At 44.8% G+C, this 18,295-nt stretch overlaps 1 protein-coding gene across 7 annotated transcripts; it reads right to left on the bottom strand.

Annotated features, from left to right (window-relative positions):
• Nucleotides 1-86: 86 nt before the first annotated feature.
• Plc21C (Phospholipase C at 21C) lies at nucleotides 87-18,080 on the bottom strand. 7 transcript variants are annotated; one of them, XM_025306454.1, is made up of 20 exons: nucleotides 17,897-18,080; nucleotides 17,039-17,289; nucleotides 15,945-16,298; nucleotides 15,493-15,639; nucleotides 14,591-14,862; nucleotides 14,417-14,501; nucleotides 13,895-14,312; nucleotides 13,692-13,812; nucleotides 13,416-13,611; nucleotides 12,993-13,329; nucleotides 12,727-12,915; nucleotides 12,425-12,634; nucleotides 12,010-12,329; nucleotides 11,600-11,920; nucleotides 11,454-11,498; nucleotides 11,151-11,352; nucleotides 10,842-11,064; nucleotides 10,464-10,782; nucleotides 10,180-10,371; nucleotides 87-10,087 (listed from the first exon to the last, which is right to left on the bottom strand). In XM_025306454.1, exons 3-20 carry the CDS (start codon nucleotides 16,041-16,043, stop codon nucleotides 9,965-9,967), a joined length of 3,819 nt encoding a protein of 1,272 aa, XP_025162239.1. In that variant the 5' UTR covers nucleotides 16,044-16,298; nucleotides 17,039-17,289; nucleotides 17,897-18,080; the 3' UTR covers nucleotides 87-9,964. The 7 variants fall into 7 exon arrangements, 6 of the variants coding, with proteins under 6 accessions (XP_025162239.1, XP_025162244.1, XP_025162248.1 ...); XR_003114123.1 differs by lacking the exons at nucleotides 17,039-17,289; nucleotides 17,897-18,080 and having other exon boundaries at nucleotides 87-9,710; nucleotides 9,858-10,087; nucleotides 15,945-16,379; XM_025306459.1 differs by lacking the exon at nucleotides 17,039-17,289.
• Between the last annotated feature and the right edge of the window lie 215 nt (nucleotides 18,081-18,295).

The raw sequence follows: 18,295 nt of genomic DNA, 5'->3' as shown, positions 1-18,295 counted from the left end.
AGGGAAAAGAAACGACAACATAACTCATCTCATCTCACCTCACCTCCACCATCACATCTTTCATCAGCCGTCGAACAACCCGAATCTCCTACGACACTAAACTTTATTGTACGCTATGTCTTTGATTTTACAATAGTACAGAGCCATTTATAGAATATCATCGTAACTCGTGGGTCATTGTACGGATATAAGTGAATGTTATGGTACTTGATATTCGCATAGCGGGTAACAATGTCGCTAACTTTGTTCTCTAAAAAATACACTCAGGATTTACAAATAGTCTTAAAATTGCTGACACCGAATCTGTTCTGACACAACCGCGCTTCTCAAGAAGTATACGACTAGCTTCGCGTGAACGCGCCCTTCCTCTCTCTCTCTCTCTCTCTCTCTCGTTAATGCCCTCATTACGTAGCGACAATTAACCGCACGCTGATGCCATGCGTATTTCTCCCGTAGCCGTAGCTTTATTTCGATCTAATTCGAAGCGAGAGCGAAACTAGGCGCACTTTCTTCAAGCGACAGCGCATTTGAGACCTATCGAGCGGTATGGAAGCGGTTCGGACTACCATTGTATACTGCTGCTGCTGCGTGTCACGAAATATCCTCTATTCTTCCGCAATGCTGCGACGCACTCTCGTTTGAATAATACACAAAAACGATTTTCTACGCGCAAACGAGGGGCCACCGTTCGACCTGCTCGACATAATTCATGAACCGTCACGCAAAAATTCGAAAATAATCTCCCCGTGGGGTGATTAACATAACGTACAAATACGCCGCGGACGATTGCGAAAGACTCTACGACACTGGTATCAAAATCTCGATATTCAAGTCGAGCTCCGCGACAAGTAAATAGCCACGGCTACAATCGCCGGTTCCACGTGTCATTTCCGTCCGTCCGCCTCTCTTTCTCTTTCTCTCGCGGATGCGATTAACGGATATAAAACTTATCAACCGGATAAATTTTAGTTATCAATATACCTTTGAGATCGTCGTCACGAACGAGGACATCACCTGCCACAGCAGCCTCCCATGATCCGCTGTACGATGATTAGGACACGGAATTTCGTATGATTTCACTAATTACCTCGTCACGACTGTTCTTGTCAAGATAGACCGAGACGCGTCCGAGACGGATCAATACTGCATCGATAATATAAGTAACGAATCTCGAGGGCTCTCTCTCTCTCTCTCTCTCTCTCTCTCTCTCTCTCTCTCTCTCTTTCTCTCTCTCTCTCTCTTTCTCTGTCCCAAACAATAACACGCGCAAAAACAATACCGCGCGTACCGTCTATACGACGACAGCGCGCCGTCCTTCACCCCGTCTCGGCGTTTCGTGCGAAAAGAATACATTGAGTTTCATTTGTTGCGAAACTATACGAATTTCCGTTCTGATGATGATTCCTCATAATTAGCATATAATACGTCACAAACGCGCTCAAACCGAGCGGCGTTTTTTTTTTTTATAATAAACCGCGAAAACCGCAAAGCATTCGATCCGATGAACGTCGAGTCTCGCCCACGATTTTTGATTATCCGAAAACTGATTTCTTCGCGAGACAGACAAGCGGAGGGTAACTCCGCGAAGATTAGACGATCGTAACGGAATAATTGCGGACACTTATTGTGAGCATTATATCTGTAAATGTTCTGGATGCAATCTCTCGAAGGCGAGATCCAACAATACCTGCGATCCGAATGCTTTAGCGGTCGCTTTGAATTTTAAGGGCTAAATTGTAAGATTATTAGGTATACATTTATCGATTACGAGCTAATATCATTATGGCAAACGGAGCACGCTTCTTAATGTACCGATCACTTGGTAGTCTCTTATTCGTAGAAAGGACATCGAACATCGAAGACGATTATTTAGAAAAGAGGGATACCTGGATACAGAACAGCGAAGGATGATCGAGGGCAAGGCACAAGTGAGTCAGAGGAGAGAAATCATTTTTGGATTAAATTCTAGTCTCTGCCCTAATCGTTTCTTTCTTTCCCATTACGTTCCTCTTGTCGCGATTAAGATCGAGACATCGCGAGATTTACACATATATATATAATAATAGTTAGACATCGCCGACGTGATTAATCGACAACTATTGCTAACAGCACAGGACGAGCTTTTTATTTCTACCGACCCGAGTCGAAACTTAGAATCTGTTTTGAAGCTGGCATTCGTAGTTTGCTGTTATTTGATAAATTATCATACTTTTATGAATCTCTATAATTATATTCATAAATCGGTAATATTTATTTCGCGCGAGAAAAATTGACAATCAAACAATCAAATAACAACTTGCAATACGAATCTGCAATTGATTATGTTCTCGATCGAAAATCGTAAGTAATTTGCAACTATGAGTATCAACCCAAGTCTCGCAAGTGCTGAGATTTGTTTCTCTAACAACATGCTCCTTGAAACATGTTTTACCTTGAGCACGCCATCTTCTCACTTCGATTCATTGTTATTGTACCGACTCTCCGGATTTAAATTTCTATTGATGCGGAAAATTAATGAATACGCAATTGCCTTCTCTTTCGATCCTGTTGAATCTTCAAATTATATTGAAATTTCCAAGAAACAATACTAAGAGCATAAATTATAATTTCACAGTGATGAATTATGCATAATTTTATATTTAAAATCAATCACAGATTTGTATTCATAAATCATTATTTCACCGTGGATTGATGTTTCACGTGTGAAATAAACACAGGCTGACGAAAAATTCACGAAACTATGATGATTTGTCAAGTAACGATGAACTATGAATACCGACATAAATTTTAACTCGGATATTCGCGCGTTCACGTGTATCTCCGTGCCGCGATTAATCATTTCTTTACACCTTCGAGACTCCAAAACATCGAATACGTATACTGTATGCGCGACACGATGAATTTCTAAAAAAAAAAATTAACAAAACTATTAAGTGATTATATAATTAATAATTAACGATAAATGGGGCAAAACTGTGTGAGTGTGAAATCTCTAAATAATAAACGTGAACAATTTTCGTTCATTATGTAAGATAAATAAAACACGCGAATAATACGACATTAACTGCGACATCATCAAGCTACTTTCATTCCGAGAAAGTTCGTCGTTGAATTTAGAACATGACCCCTGAATCATCGCAAAATAAAAGAAAAAGCAACGTACAATGACTGATAATTATAAAATCAAGACTCGGATAATTAAATATACACACAAACAAGATAATCGTCCAATTATACTTAACGTCACTAAGTTTCAATAAATTAATCGAGATTCTAACGCCTCCTAATTGATATCAACGATCACATAATAACAAAGAATTCATGCCAAGTGTATCACGTCATCGTACGATATCGACTGATACCTCTCTAAGTTCAAAGTTCAACATGGAATGCGGAAGAGGAGAATCGGAAGACAGGACACGAAAATCAAAATGTGTGAACACAACAAATCATTATAATCTCTCCTTCCCTCCTCTCTCTCTCTCTCTCTCTCTCTCTCTCTCTCTCTCTCTCTTTCTCTCGTTGCTGTACTATTTACAAAAACAAAAGTAGGACTTAACGATAAACGGAATCAATTGCAATTACGATCGAGCGATATACAAACGAGACTACCGAGTAATAAAAGTAAAGCTGTCCTAGTTGCATAATGCGTAAGGTGCGGAACAACGGAACAAGCTAACGTAGGGCATCGGTAAGACAATTGCACAGTCGGAGTCCTGTCGTCAAGCGCGACGACGGCGACGCTGCTGAATGAAATCGACACGACACGACACGACGTCGATCGAGTCGCCAAAGAGGGAAGACGAAATCATTTGTACGGGGGGGGACACAACTACTAGTCTTTCGATACAAACCTGAACAACGTATACATCTGTGTATATGCGCACTACTACACGTAACATCACGTCAGGCATTTACACCCACACTATCGACTGCTAACTACAATTACACAATCAATCGCTGAGTTTGTCCCTCCTCCTTATTCCTTCGCCTCGGCGCGCTAACTACCACCTTACTTACGAATAATCACACTCATGTAGACACACACCTAGCGAACGCTCTAAACGCAAAAATCGACACTACGTCGCAATTACGATGTTAATCAAGCTCTCGATCACGAAGCGGATGTAGAATCGTTGAACATAAAGACCCGCGCGGCGCTGATTGAGCGCGCTCAATAACGGTACGCTCCGCCGCGCGTATAACTTTTGCAATATAACAATCGACAGCATCGAATCAAGCATCGAATGAATGACAGCGCGCGATCGCGCGTGTCATAAGGCAAATTTCCTCGGAATACCGGAGAGTGTTTCTCCAGTAAGTAAGCAACTCAGAACCGCAATACGCAAGCGCCCTGCGAATTTCGACAAAAGAATATCGTCGTTGCATCTTATGTACATCGAGAATTACTCTATTTCATTGTCGGTTCGAGTGTCAGCGAGAGGACGTCGCTGACGAGTCAAAAGAGAAACTGAACATGCAAGCGGCAGAAAGTCGCGCGGTATATTTGCAGCAATCGCAACGAATTCGTAATATCTCTTCGATCTATTGACGCAGCCTAATCGACCGCCAGTCCCGCAGAAAATACTTCGGAATCTATCCCCCCTTCTCTCGAGAGCGCTAAGGAGACTACCGTTGTTTCTTTTTTTGCTCTGTTTTCTGTTTGATTCTCTCTTCGTAGATGTGATCCGATGTGTCGTCGGAGGACTTTCGCTCACTTCGATGCTTCGACAGAATCGATGGAGGACGCGCAGTGCCGGGACTGTAGTGTTCAGGTACGAAGAGTCGTTGTTAGGAGATCCTTGTTATTATAGTTGAGCTCAAAGGATTGACGATGGAAGGACGCGAGACAGATGAGCAGACTTGACGGCGGAAGACCTTATGTAACGGATAAACCTGCTGCGTGCGGGAAGCATCGCGCGCTCCCGGCACGATCGCATATCGACGGCGGCCGCTTAGACGCTGCAATTCGAGTTTCAGTACGACGTCGTCGGAAAACGAAACCGACAAAAAGAGAAAAGGAATAATACATAGCTGAGCCGAATTGCTACGATCGTTTGTAGGCCGTTTCAAACTACACATACCTTATATGTATATATATATGTATAACATACGCCTGTAGATATCTCCCCGCGCTCTTATTTCCGGGACGACGAGCACATCCGTTACAAGGATCGGCGATGAGATCTTCGACGCTCCGACGTGTTCTATAAATATCTATTTGGCAAATCTTATAGCATTACAGAGTGCTGGCACCCCTCGCGAGAGGTACCGGTCGCTGAAGTTAACCACCATGGTGCTTCGGAGACAGACAAGTGAGGATCCTAAATCCGCTGACTGGAGGTCAGGAGGTGATCCAAGAGACTCCTCGAGACTCTCTTCGCTTTCGGGAGAAAGCGAACGAACGAGACATCCGAGCGCAACGCAGCGCCAGGGTGGTTAAAGGCAGACGAGATCGCAGGTACAATAAACTGGTAACATCGCGACGCACGCGTCCGAAGATCGATCGACCGCGGATCAATAATAAATAATCCGCGCGCGAACGTGCTCGTCGTCGTGCAGTGCAACGTGTACAACTGCTGCTCGTTCTCTGCTTCCCTTCTCTCTGTGCTTCTCTCTAATTCCCCGTAGTTCCTATTAACAATGATTACACGCTAGCCACTACCCACTTTGTATCGCTACCCTACGATTAACAACATCAACAGCAACAACACATAATATATCAACGTGAATATAATATCTATATCGTTAGAACGTAAATCTATGCTCGTATATACATTTACATACGTGTGTGTGCGTGTGTATATATCTGTCGTGTGTGTGTGTGTGTGTGTGTGTGTGTGTGTGTGTGTGTGTGGTGTGTGACGTACATACGCGTACGTCACACGAATGTATAGGAAAAGAACGACGCCGAGATAACCATATTTCAAGCAAAGTATGCGACATCCGTACGGCGATCACACACGCTGCGAAAAGGATCTCCGACAGGATACACAGCGCCGATCCGGTCTAATTGAAAGACATAAATGCATAGGTAGATCACACTGTGTGCGCGCGACAAGTGACTAATTAGGTAACGGAGAACGACGAGGCCCGCGACGAAAGGTGACGCGGAGGACACCATAGAGCGGAACATAGGAGAAACGCAAACTAATATTAACCGGAAACATACCACTGCTCTCCGCCCGACACTCGCGTCGCTTATGTTCCAATTGTCTCGTGCGCGCCACAACGACTCTCCTCCTCGGCTTCGACGAGACAGCATGTAGAGCTCGGAGCAACGAAATATACTACGAGAAGTCGGCGGATCTTCGATTCTAAGCGATACCGAGAGAAACCAAGATCTACGTATCTCTCTCTATAATACACAATACGCATAATAATATTCGAGAGGCACGTTCGCAAGGTAACGCAACGATCACACTAAAATACGTGCCTCTCTAGAGAGGCGAAACATTGAAAGAACTTACAGGCGTAGTAAACCAACGTCGAAAAGAGGAGACCCGAAATAAATTTATCACTATGCAAAACACTGGAAAGAGAATGTGCCATCGACAACGATCTAGGAATCTAGTACGCGACGGAATTTACGAACGCTCAAGCGTGATTCCTCGCATTGCCATCACCACGGAACTCGCCCGACTTGTCGCAAAGGACCTGCGTACTTGATCGAGCACGAAATGCCTGGCCAAATTCCGCGAGAAACGTCGCGCATTTAATGCATAAACGATACTATCGGATTCTTCGTGCCAGACGGAAGAGCTACTAACAAGTTGCCTCGAATATATTCATATCGCCATCGCTGTCATTATCATCGCCACGATCTGTCAACTCTGATCGGCAAAGAGAAAATCAGACTGCGTCAGTCGCGATGGAAAGCAACCTCACGAACGATCGGTAACTTCATTTGCGGAGGAAATGCAACCACGAAAATTAACATCGACTAAGAAATGGTAACTTTGCGGTACAACGCGATGAACCCGTGTGTGTCGCGTGTAAATCCTAAGCCTACCGGCGAGATACGCAATAGTGTGTCAGCTACTCTCTCCTGCAAAACACGCGGCAGCGTCACGATTATTTAGAAAGGAAATACAAATGCCGTTACTCCTGATATCTTACGGACGAACGAAATCTCGCGTTATATCCGAGGGAGGTGCACGGGATACAACTTTCTTCAGGATCTATCGTTTTCTTACGTTATTTACGAGATGCACTATCGCCAACAATAATAAATGTATCTATTTTAATTGATCATTCTCCCTCCGACTTATTGGAAAAAACTGGAACGGTAATCGCTACTTACTCCCCCAGAGATTTACTCTGCTCGTCGTCCGCAAAACTTGCGAAAATAATGCGACAAGCACAACAACGCGATTGTACAATAGAATAATAGTAAATTTGAGTTGATTTCTCATCGCACGCGACATTCATTAGACTAATATTGCACGTAATAAATCATATATGTATAAAGAGAAGCCATTTTCTTCAAACAATTATAAGATTTTGATCAATTTCACGAAATCAAGAGACTTCGTCAAATATATCGCGATTCTACCGAGTTAATTTCAAAAAGAGCTAGAAAAAATGAACTCACCCAAGTTATATAAAACAACTACAAAGCGCGCAAATTGATTAATATAATTCAGATGGATACGTATCCTTTGTGCTTTGTAAGCGCTCAATGTAATTCGTCACATCGAACTGTACTATAATCTGTGTCGAGATTCAGTCGCGAGTTTGATTAATAACTGCGGATAAGCACCAAGTTCTTTTGCGTCTATGTGAATACGTAAACGTAATCGGTAATTCTTGTCAATCAGATCTAAGCGGAACACTGTCGATGTAAGTACGTGCAGCGAAAGAATATACTTGACGTGAGATACAACGCGCAAGTGAAAAGCGTCTTTTCAACGAACGCGATAAATGCCACACACGAGATCACTCGTAAATCACTTTTTGCTTGACTCGCCAATGTTTAACGATGGATCGAACCGTCAGTGGCTCCGAACAAAATCCGAACGGTTCAGCCTCTATACCGAAATGTTGGATGCACGCGTGCGATCCCTCGACCAACGCAAAATAAATAATATAAATCGCGATGAAATGTATGTATAACCGCGCGCGTTGTTTAAGTATATGTGTATAGATATACATGTGTATATGTGTACAATATTAAATATTCTGTATAAGAAGTCATCTTTGATTACGTTATCGCTTTTCGCGCGCGCGCGCGACTATCGCCAGATGGTTCCGCCAAGCAATCGCGTAATCACCTCGCGTACACCTCGCGTACCTCTGGGCTTCGTTAAATCAACGCGTCTCTTTTTCTTCCTTTTCGAATAAATAGCGGATCTTTACACGGTACAGACTTACATTGCGACAAGTTTTAACCCTAAGTTCGTTATAATTACGAAGAATCCCTTCACAGATATCTGTGTACACGTATTGCAGTGCATATAATCTAAAATAACATACGATTAGAAACAACAAGGACAATGTTACCTCGTAACATTTTTGATTGTCTTCCTCAAAGAGGTTTGCCCGACCGGACCGTTCGGGATACCAAGAGCCGCTCTATACACGGTAGGATACTGAGATATTCTCGCGCCCGCGGCGAAATATAATGTCTCAGTATTTCTCCGCCCCTCCCCCTGCCCTCCCTATATAGCACGGGCAACTCCGGAAAAAAATTACTTTATACGGAGTACTTTCAGTCAAAAATATATATATATATATATATCAGATCGCTATCGCGCGCGTACGCGTACGTGCATGCACACGCGTGCGTTCGTGCGAATTTCTCTCTCTCCTCCCCCCTCTCTCTCTCTCTCTCTCTCTCTCTCTCTCTCAGCACTTTCCAATGTTTCTCCTCTAGGCCAAAGAGATTACACCCTCTCGATATACTTGTTATCATTCTGACTGGAATCTCCTGAGATCTGAGACTTACGGAGTAGAGTCGAGAAGATCAATTTTTTCATTTACCGCGTAAACGGAGTATCTTGTGGAACGTGATTAGAAATAGTTTTGTAATCGATTAAATAACGCCTTATGCATATAACAACAATATTAAACGTTAGCACTTAGGAAAGTTGCTCTTATTTAGAATTATACACCCACTCGCGCGTATATCTCTCACGGAACGATACCGTCGTTACCGCGCTACGTAACCGACAACGTCGAATGCCGATTTTTCAGATCCCGAAATCCCAGACTGCTTAATACTGTGCCAAGTATCTCAGACTTATCGTTAAAGTCTGACATTGTATATCCCTCACCTTCCTTCTTCCCGTTATGCTTTCCCGCGTTATTAAGCAGACGTTTCATCGTAAAGAGATCAAGACACGGCGCGTTCCGCGTGTCTAGCGACAGGATCGATCGAAGACATACCGACCAACACATACGCGCGATCGCATCGATCGAATAATGATCATTGTAGTAAAAGACACAGCGTTTTGAAGTAATAGAAAATTACCTCGATCCATTATTCGACCATCTAATCTCTTGAAGTATTAAACGGTAAAAGTTCGGTATATACATACAATTATATCGTACATACGTAAAACGCTGCTCGTCTGTGCTTCGTGTTACACCGAGCTGCCCGAAATCACGTTCTCTCGGTACAGCTCACACCTGTCTCATCGTATCGACGTCCCCGCTGAGAGACTGCAAGAACGTCTTCTTTATCATTGTCGAGCACCTGTAGATAAGCACTGTATGCCAACATCGTTAGTCGCAAGTACCGATTCGTTTCTTCGTGCGAATGTCGGGAGGCGTCACGACCGAGTGTAACAATCTCAGTTTCTCCTCCCCACATGTCTCTCTCGATTTACGGAATTCATAACTCGTGTTCGACGCACCAAGTTGCATACGGGATGCCTGGAGCGACACGTGTAACGTGGCACGCGGGAGCCGCGAACCGAGACGTGGTTTTCAGTCGACACAGCTAGACGACTCGTAGCGTGAGTCAATACGTGTTCTCGCTGAGTGATTCAGGCATGCTGGCTCCGCCGGTAGGTAACAAAGGTAACTCGCCACTCTCGTATTTGCTATAGCGACTACTGTACTCTGCTAGCAAATTAGCCTTTACCTATCACATCACGAGAGAAAAACATACCTTAAAATGATTAAACGATGTGTATTCTTTTTCTCGTTTGTGTTACGTTATGGTAGGACGCAAACCTTGGCTCGCTCCTCTTCAAGCCTCAGTCGCACCTCTTCATGCTGCCTTTCCAATTCCGCTCTCTTCTTGTCGTAAATCTTTGTCAAGCGCGTGCATTCGTTCACGCCTTTCTCCACAGTCGATTTCGCAACTTCTCTCTTCATACGATCCAGTTCGGCTTTGTCTTTGTGCACTTTGGCCAATTGTTTGACCTTGAATGACAGAAGAGGTGCAACGATCGATTTCGTTATTTCATACGTTTGAATAGTATATAAAGGGAGAACATAATGACTGGACATAATACCTCGCCATGTCTCGTAGCCTGTAGCTTTCGCATGACATCTGCGGTTTCTCTATCTAAAAGCACCCGAAGCGTCTTCAACTGATTGGACTGCGATGCCTTCATTACTTTCTCGACGATCGCAAACAGGTTGTCATAATACTTCTCTTGTAGCTCGCGCTCCTGTTGAACGTGTGCCTTGCACACAGCTAAAAATCGCTCGCTTTGGCTTCTAGGCAAACCCCTAGGTACCCCTTCGTTTCCCTCGCGATTCTCCACGTCCGGGCACTCGGAAGACTCAGCCATAGCCAAGGTGCTTAAACCCACTTCACTCGAAAAACTGCTTAAAAATGATGCAATTGAAAATTATAGAATTTTGCCACGTCCTTTTCGTATACTTACATATTCTTGCTCGACAGTCGCTTCACCAGTTTGTTGCTCATGTAGAACTTGGACTTGTGCTTCTCGCCGTCGATCGTGCTCTTCTGCGACTGCACTCGCATCTTCTCCTTCTCGTGTTTCTTCCGCAGAGATTCGAGCTTCTTCTCGAGCTCCATCTTCTTCTCCCTGACCAACTTATTTTCCATGAGCTTTTCCAGACTTTCGGCTATTATATCATCATTCACTAAGAGACAAGAAAAAGGATTGTCGAAATGCAACACGGGCTAAGCACATTCTCAAACAATCAAAGAAGCGGAAAGAAACACTCACTATTGCTGGCATTGACTGGACTTTTGCTTATCGATGTGTCGGCTACTTGAACTGACGAGGTTGGAGCAACGTCCTCCATGTCGATTGTCTCGGAACTGCACAAACCGGCGATGGATGGTCTGCCGTGTAAGCTACTGGAAACTGGTACAAGACCTGGTAACTCGCCCATTGACTGTAATCGTTTAGCCTTTACAGTTTCATCCTGCGTGCGTGCGTGTGTGCGTGAAAGCAACATTGTTAGCGATATACGTTACAGGTTACAGGATCGCAGCATGCAGGATGAGATCGTGTGCATAAACTTACAGCTGGTTTAGAAGAACTAGGAGCGTCGCTAGTTTTAAGCTTATCCTAAAAACGCGTTAGTGATTAGTGTTAGTAAAGATGGAACAATTAAATTGTTAATAAGCGAAAATAACAAATCGTTCGGGGCGTGACGTTTAACAACGTACCTCATTCGTTTCTTCCGACGGTGCTTCTAAACAATCTGTAAGAACCGACAACTGCTGCGCTCTCTTCTCCACTTCGCTCTGATACTTGATAGGGTTTGCTAAAGCCTCGGCGAGCTCGCTGAGACCATCGGGGACATAGTCCTTCACGATAACATGTAAAAACAGGCTCGCTAACGGTAGCGGTTGCCCACATTCCGTTCTCAAGGCGACGTGTCGGTATCCTGGGCATAGCCCGACTACAGGTAATACCCTGTGACCGATTAAGCGCCCGGACTCTTCGTACGCGGCTATTCTTATCGAGGCAAGCTCAGGCAGAACTACCTGAAGGAATGCGAGAACGGCGTATTACGACCGCACGTTTATGACATACGACATTCAGACACGCGATGTATTTATTGTTCTACGAGTACCTTTTTGAATACAAACGGTTCCTCATCGTAAATAGGATTGATGCCGTTATTCGGAACGATCTTCGTGCGGAATTTCTTCCGTACGGTATCCGCCGGCAGACCGTACATGTCTACTTCCACATACGTGCCTACTCTCTTGTCAGTTAAAAATTGCGCGGATATCACGTGAATGTGAACCATGCCCGCTATAATACCGTCCACGGTGGATTCGGCAAATGGATCCAGGCGTCGATCTTTCCTTCTCATAAATTCTGGTTTCAACAGATAGCCACAACGTTGGTTGTACTCGAATATCCCCAAGTTTAATTGCATCGCCAGATCTGTTAGCGGAGCAAGAAAATCATTCGATCGATTAATGACGAAAGCAACATGTAGCAGGCAAAGTAATGTACCGAATAAAACGTCATGTACCAACCAAGTGTTTGATAGTTCAATGCAACCAGCTGACACCCAGCGTTCCAAAATACTTGGGGCATAAAATTGCTGGAATCGAATCGCGTTCCCGCCGGGTAAACTCTAGACAGCTGATGCTTGTTGTAATTCACAAACTCTAGCGGCCTCTCTTTCAAAAGGGTCGTCGCTTGCTTCTCATCGAAGGACGACATTTCGTACGTGCGATTCTTTTCTGCAAAATAAATTTTATCGTACAAGTGATGTAAGAGATGCATCTTCGAAGTGAATTAAAACTGTTTCATTCGGATATATTTTTCCACGTACTTTCGGCCGACTCAAAACTGTTGAAATGCACGGGCTGCACGTAATTAACTAAAGCCGAAATTTCCGCACCAGCTTCCGTCTCCTTGGCTGCGGACGCTTTATCCGGCGCGGTCACTTTATCACCTATTCTCAGTTTAATGTCCTCCACATTAGACTCGTCTTCCTCTGTGCTCGATTCATCCTCTTCGTCTGAAGAAATAAACAGAGCGTTAAATACGCGTGCTTTCCGTCGGCATATTTATAGCTTCAATTTTCTATTTACGAACCTTCATCATCCTGGGCACTATCTTTACTACCCTGTCTTTGTTGCAGCATCGGAGGGTGGGAGATATCGCCGTTTCTAATTTGCTGCTCGTTTCCCGGCACGACGCTGTCGGCCATCTCGTTTTGTTGCGTCGTGTCAAGCGGTTGGCCGTTCTCCTCTGCAACTGCTGGAATCGCCGTGTCGTTCTCCTCGCTCTCCGGAGTGCCTTCAGCGGTGTCTGACGTTTGCTGCTTCTTTTGATGCTTCTTATGATGATGGTGGTGATGCTTCTTTTTATTCTTTATTATTATCTTACGCTTGAGTAACGCCGGCGGTGGAAGCTCTTGACCTGGCTCTAACTGCAAGCAAAGGAAGAGACTGTTCTTTATGACAATCTTTACCTGTAACTAATAGCGTTCTCATTAAATGTGGCATCTAAAAATACCTTGTGCGACTCAAGTGGCGCGTCAAGCAACATTTCGCCGAAGAGCTCTCTACAGTACTGTGCGATTTTGGCTTGCTGCCTTGGGTTGCAGTGATTTTCAAAACTGAGAACGACCGGATAATCAGACGTTTTGAAGGCGCTCTCAGCGATCGCCTCTATTACATCTCGGGCATATATTTCAGGTACAAATGTATATCTAAACAAATACGTTTGTATCATCAATTACAGAGTTTGTGCGCGTCGCGCGTCGGCTAAACGCAAAATTATCATTCGTACCCGTGAACGATAACGGGCTCGTCGAATTTCCCATTCCAAAAATCCAACTCGACGCATCGGCAACCAGCTAGAAGAGACTGGCGATAAATCTCCACGGAACTCCTGCCGGTAAGCTGATGCCCTGAAGAGAGAAGAAATTTGACTCTTACAATCATCCCAATTATGCAAGTAGCGCGTCTTATAAATAATTAATGCGCGTCTACCTATTAAGTATGTGTTGTGACTAGAATTTATAAAGTAGTGCGCGAGCGGTTGATCCATATCGTCGGACAATTCAAATTTCGTGACAGCGACAATCGGGTTGTCCTCGCTCATGAGATACCTCAAGAAACCGTCGAAACTGAGCTGGCCTTTATTTGCATTACACTTGTTGGGTTCGTACTGATTTATGATATCCTTTGCCCTTGCTTCATTTGCATACGGATACAATATCTCGTTGAGGCGCGGATCCCTCTGCGTCTTGTTCAAGAATTCCACAAACTGCGAGACAGACATCAGTCTGCGTTTGCTATTGCCAACAATTCCTTCGAAAACCTTCTCCACGTCTGTTCTCTGAGTAAGAGACTTGTAGAAGTTAAAGAAGTCTTCAAATTGGAATTTTTGTAACGGCACGACGTCGCTCTGAGAAAAGATATTATTGACATGTAAATGCACATGTTTAGAATAATTCACAATGAAACACGTTCCTCAATGCTAATATCGACGACGTAATGTGAAACACTCACTTTGCCGGATGGAAAGCCAGAAATATCAAGTGCTTTCTCGACGCGCTTGCGGTCGTCTTTGTTTTGTGCGAACATTTTTATTATACTGCAAAAAATGTTCGAGTATGGAAGTAACGGCTCTTTTTATAGAAAGCGTTTAGAGTAGCGTTGCAACGGGACGGATCATATACTCACTTCTTAACTGGTATCTTTTCAGATTTATCAGCAGTGAGCGTAAGCTTGGTATGTGCTTTTAGTAAGAACATAGTTGTGCTAGTGTTTAATTGAATCAAATTGTACGCCAGTTGGAAAAGTTGTTCTGTCCAATGTTGTGCTATTTCTGCGCGCGTTGTGCAGAAATTAATAAAATTCATATTGACAAAGTCTGAGCCGTAACAGATCGTTACGGTTTTGTCCTCTAAGGAGTCCTGATAACCCATTGTCACGAAAGACTTCAGTTTTGAATCCTACAGGAGAATTCGCAATTTAATTCGCAATCACTTGCTCTCCCTCCCTCCCTCCCTCTCTCTCTCTCTCTCTCATTCTTTCTTTTTCTTTCTCTTTGTCTCTCTCTGTTTTTCACGAATCCTCCGACACAAAGAGATCACGGTATATAAATAAATCTAAACTCTGATAAAATATGCTAACGCATCGATGAGTAAGCAAAAAGTTTTGCGAAATGAGCTAGACGCTTACAATGCCGCGTGCAGAAGTGTGTCAGTTCATTCAAAGTTTCTGTATATTGATTTATAGGAAAACTGATCCAACGAGGCATGTCATTATTTCAATGAATATATTACCGCCTTTACCTATCATTGGTACAAACAATAGACGTGATAAAAAAAAGTGAACTATGTATGGGACATAAAGTAGGTAATGTGCTATTTATAAGCGAGTCAATAATTATTATGTGATGAAGCTGTGCGTCATTAGTATAATTATAGAAAGACCAGAACTTTGTGTGATTATAATATTAATATTTGCTACATTACCGCGAGAGAGTATGATCGGAGATCGTATCTCTGGCGGGTACGTATCGCTATAATGTCATGTAAAATATTTATTACTATCTGAGAAAACGGATATGACATCAATACCTTTGGTATTTTTGCGTGTTTCCCTGTTCGCGTGTCTCTTATGATGGCTATGTCCAACATATCCATCTCATTATTTTGATCCATCCAGTGCAAGTAAAAACCATATTTATCCACTCTCAGTGTCACCGGCGTCGCTACTCCAGAATCCTATAGTCACATAACGTTGCTACTGTGAGAGATTTTATTTTCACATATACACAATTATTCTCTCTAAATCGCTCTAAAATATTCTAACTGACAGCACAAGGCAACAAAAGCTGATGTATTGGGATAGGCATGTAACATTTCATTAAATCATGGTCTATTATTACAGACTGATTTGCTTTTTGGTTTTATCAAGCAGGAGGGAGTAGCACTTATATCTAAAATGACCTTTTACATTTAGAGAGTTCTACTAGGTCCCGGCATAAAACTGTCAACTACCAGCCGTAACATTAAAAATACACACAAACCTCGTCCCACTTGACAAACTTCTCTCCATCCTGCAGCTGCTGCGACACTTCTACCGGCTTGGTCTGCATGATGGTGATTGCACTCTTGTTGCCTGCCATCCTGGTACCACGGTATCGCGAGTCTAAATTCTTCGGGAGCTGAGCGACGCTTGCTTATATACGCTTCCTTATAGATGTACAGGCAAAGCAGGAGGCGATATGGAGAACGACAGTAGCGACGCAGAGGAGCACGGACGTTGACCACGAGGACAAGACTGACGGTGACGATGTTGACAATGGTAACAGCAGCGGCGGCGGTGATGACGATAATGACAGTGATGACGAGGACTATGCCGGTGGTGACGGTGATACCAGCTGTAACCACGACGACGACGGCGACGACGGTGACTCCGGCGACCGCGACCGCGACGACGAGGACGACAGCGACGGCGACGGCGACGGCGACAGTGACGGCGGCGACGACGACGGCGACGACGGCGACGGCGACGGCGACGGCGACGACGGCGACGACGGCGACGGCGACGGCGACGGCGACGACGACGACGACGACGACGACGACGACGACGACGACGGCGACGGCGACGGCGACGGCGACGACGACGACGACGACGACGACGACGACGACGACGACGACGACGACGACGACGACGGCGACGACGGCGACGTTAGCCTCATCGAGATTTCAAGCATTAGGAGTACCTCACCGTATATCACCGTGTTTCAATCGCCGCTGCTGGTATCAAGGCGAGGGTGACTGTCGCCGTCGTCGTCGTCGTGTTGAATATATCTTGCGCTTGTATATATCTTAAGGATCGCTCAGCGTGTCTTCGGGTAACACAGATACGCGCACCAAGCCGGTCACGAGGAGCTCACAAGCGCGAATATAATCGTGTGTGCACCAAGGTCGTTCGCGAGGACATCTCACCTCGTCATCGAGCAGGAGCGTGGCGTGACGCGATTATCCGCGAATCGAGTATCCTTAACCGCGAACGAGCGCGCGCGCGCGCGCGCAGGACTCGTTGTCCAGCCTCGATGGGACTGGTCTCTGCAAGGATGAGCAACGACAAGATACCTGGTGGAGCACTCGCGCGTACCTTCGCTCAGCCGTTCGCCGTTCGCTCGTTGTTCCAGCATTCGCTCCACACCAGCTGCATCCTACCGCGCTGAGTGTCGCGCCGCGCGCCCAAGACAGGCCGACCGACGACAACGAGCAGCGCAACCGCGCCGTCCACCGTCAACACCAGGAGGCGCTCGACCGAGATGCCGACTGGCGCGCGCGCGCGCAAGTACGCCTTTCGCGCCGAATTCGTTTCGTGATTCAATCGCGTTCGACGTTCGTCAATGCCTGAAATCGCCGGGAATTAACATTCACAGAGCGACGGATCAATGCGATTTCGTATGACAATGCTGAGTAGACGATTGTGAAGCTATGACGTGTCGCATTGGTCTGCCACTGTGATTATTCTATATTTCTTTAACAAATAAAACGCCAATGGGCCGACGCGCTACGGTCCACGTCACTGTGACGGCGAGACTGGCTGTCCTGAAAAGGATCCGTCCTTTTCAAGACACTTTCCCATCGTCTTTTTTTACAATATACAATTTCACAATTTCTCGCGACGCGGATAGAAAAAATGTCCTCGCGATCGGTCAAACTGTTAACACACGTTGATACACGTCGACGTGCAATTCGAATTGTATCGATTATAGGCTAGGCGTATACAAAGAAAATCTCTTGAATGGATTTTGCGTTACTGCAAAGCGACTGTCATTACAAACATAATGACGCGACGCGTGATTATAGTATATTTAGATTATAATTTTATCTGCAATTTAGACACACAGAGAGAAAAATCGAATCGACGTTGGTCGATCAGTTACGTCAGATTCGAATCGCACGACGCTAAGAAAGAATTTGACTCGCGCTGCTTTTCTTTCAATTACAATCTTACCTATGATATCGAGACAGAGAGGAAATCTCCCGTGAACATTCCCGCGATGCGAAATGAAGGTTTCAAAGGGAATCAACTATTCCGATGCCTCTTCCTTCACTTTCGTTCACCGGAAGTACAGAGCTCTCAATCCGCACGTTGTAATACCTCTCGCGGTATTGCGCGTGCTCTCTTTCTCTCCCTCTTCCTCTCTCTCTCTCTCTCTCTCTCCCTTTCTCGTCTTTCTTCCGCGCTTTTCACATGGAAAGCGACTGCGTCGGCCGCAGGAGAAAGGGTATGAAAGGGTACACACACGAGGGAGCGGGAGAAAGAGGAAAAGTGAGGCGGAATGATCGACCAACGAGCGTTAACGAGGGCGCGAACAGCGTGTCGAGAGTTAACGGCACTGGGGTTGCGCAA

The sequence above is a fragment of the Harpegnathos saltator genome, unplaced genomic scaffold (genome assembly GCF_003227715.2).
Source record: "Harpegnathos saltator strain DR-91 unplaced genomic scaffold, Hsal_v8.6 scaffold124, whole genome shotgun sequence".
Lineage (NCBI taxonomy): Eukaryota > Metazoa > Arthropoda > Insecta > Hymenoptera > Formicidae > Harpegnathos > Harpegnathos saltator.
Note: the sequence above shows the minus strand (reverse complement) of the source record. Positions and strands in the feature narration are given on the sequence as shown.

Bases quoted from the DNA above. Each gene is read 5' to 3' on its own strand.
- Plc21C (XM_025306454.1), bottom strand. From the start codon at position 16,043: ATGGCAGGCAACAAGAGTGCAATCACCATCATGCAGACCAAGCCGGTA. The intron at 15,640-15,944 runs GTTTGTGTGTAT...ATGTGACTATAG, and splicing joins AGTTTGTCAAGTGGGACGAG to GATTCTGGAGTAGCGACGCC. The intron at 14,502-14,590 runs GTGAGTATATGA...CATTTTTTGCAG, and splicing joins GAAAAGATACCAGTTAAGAA to TATAATAAAAATGTTCGCAC.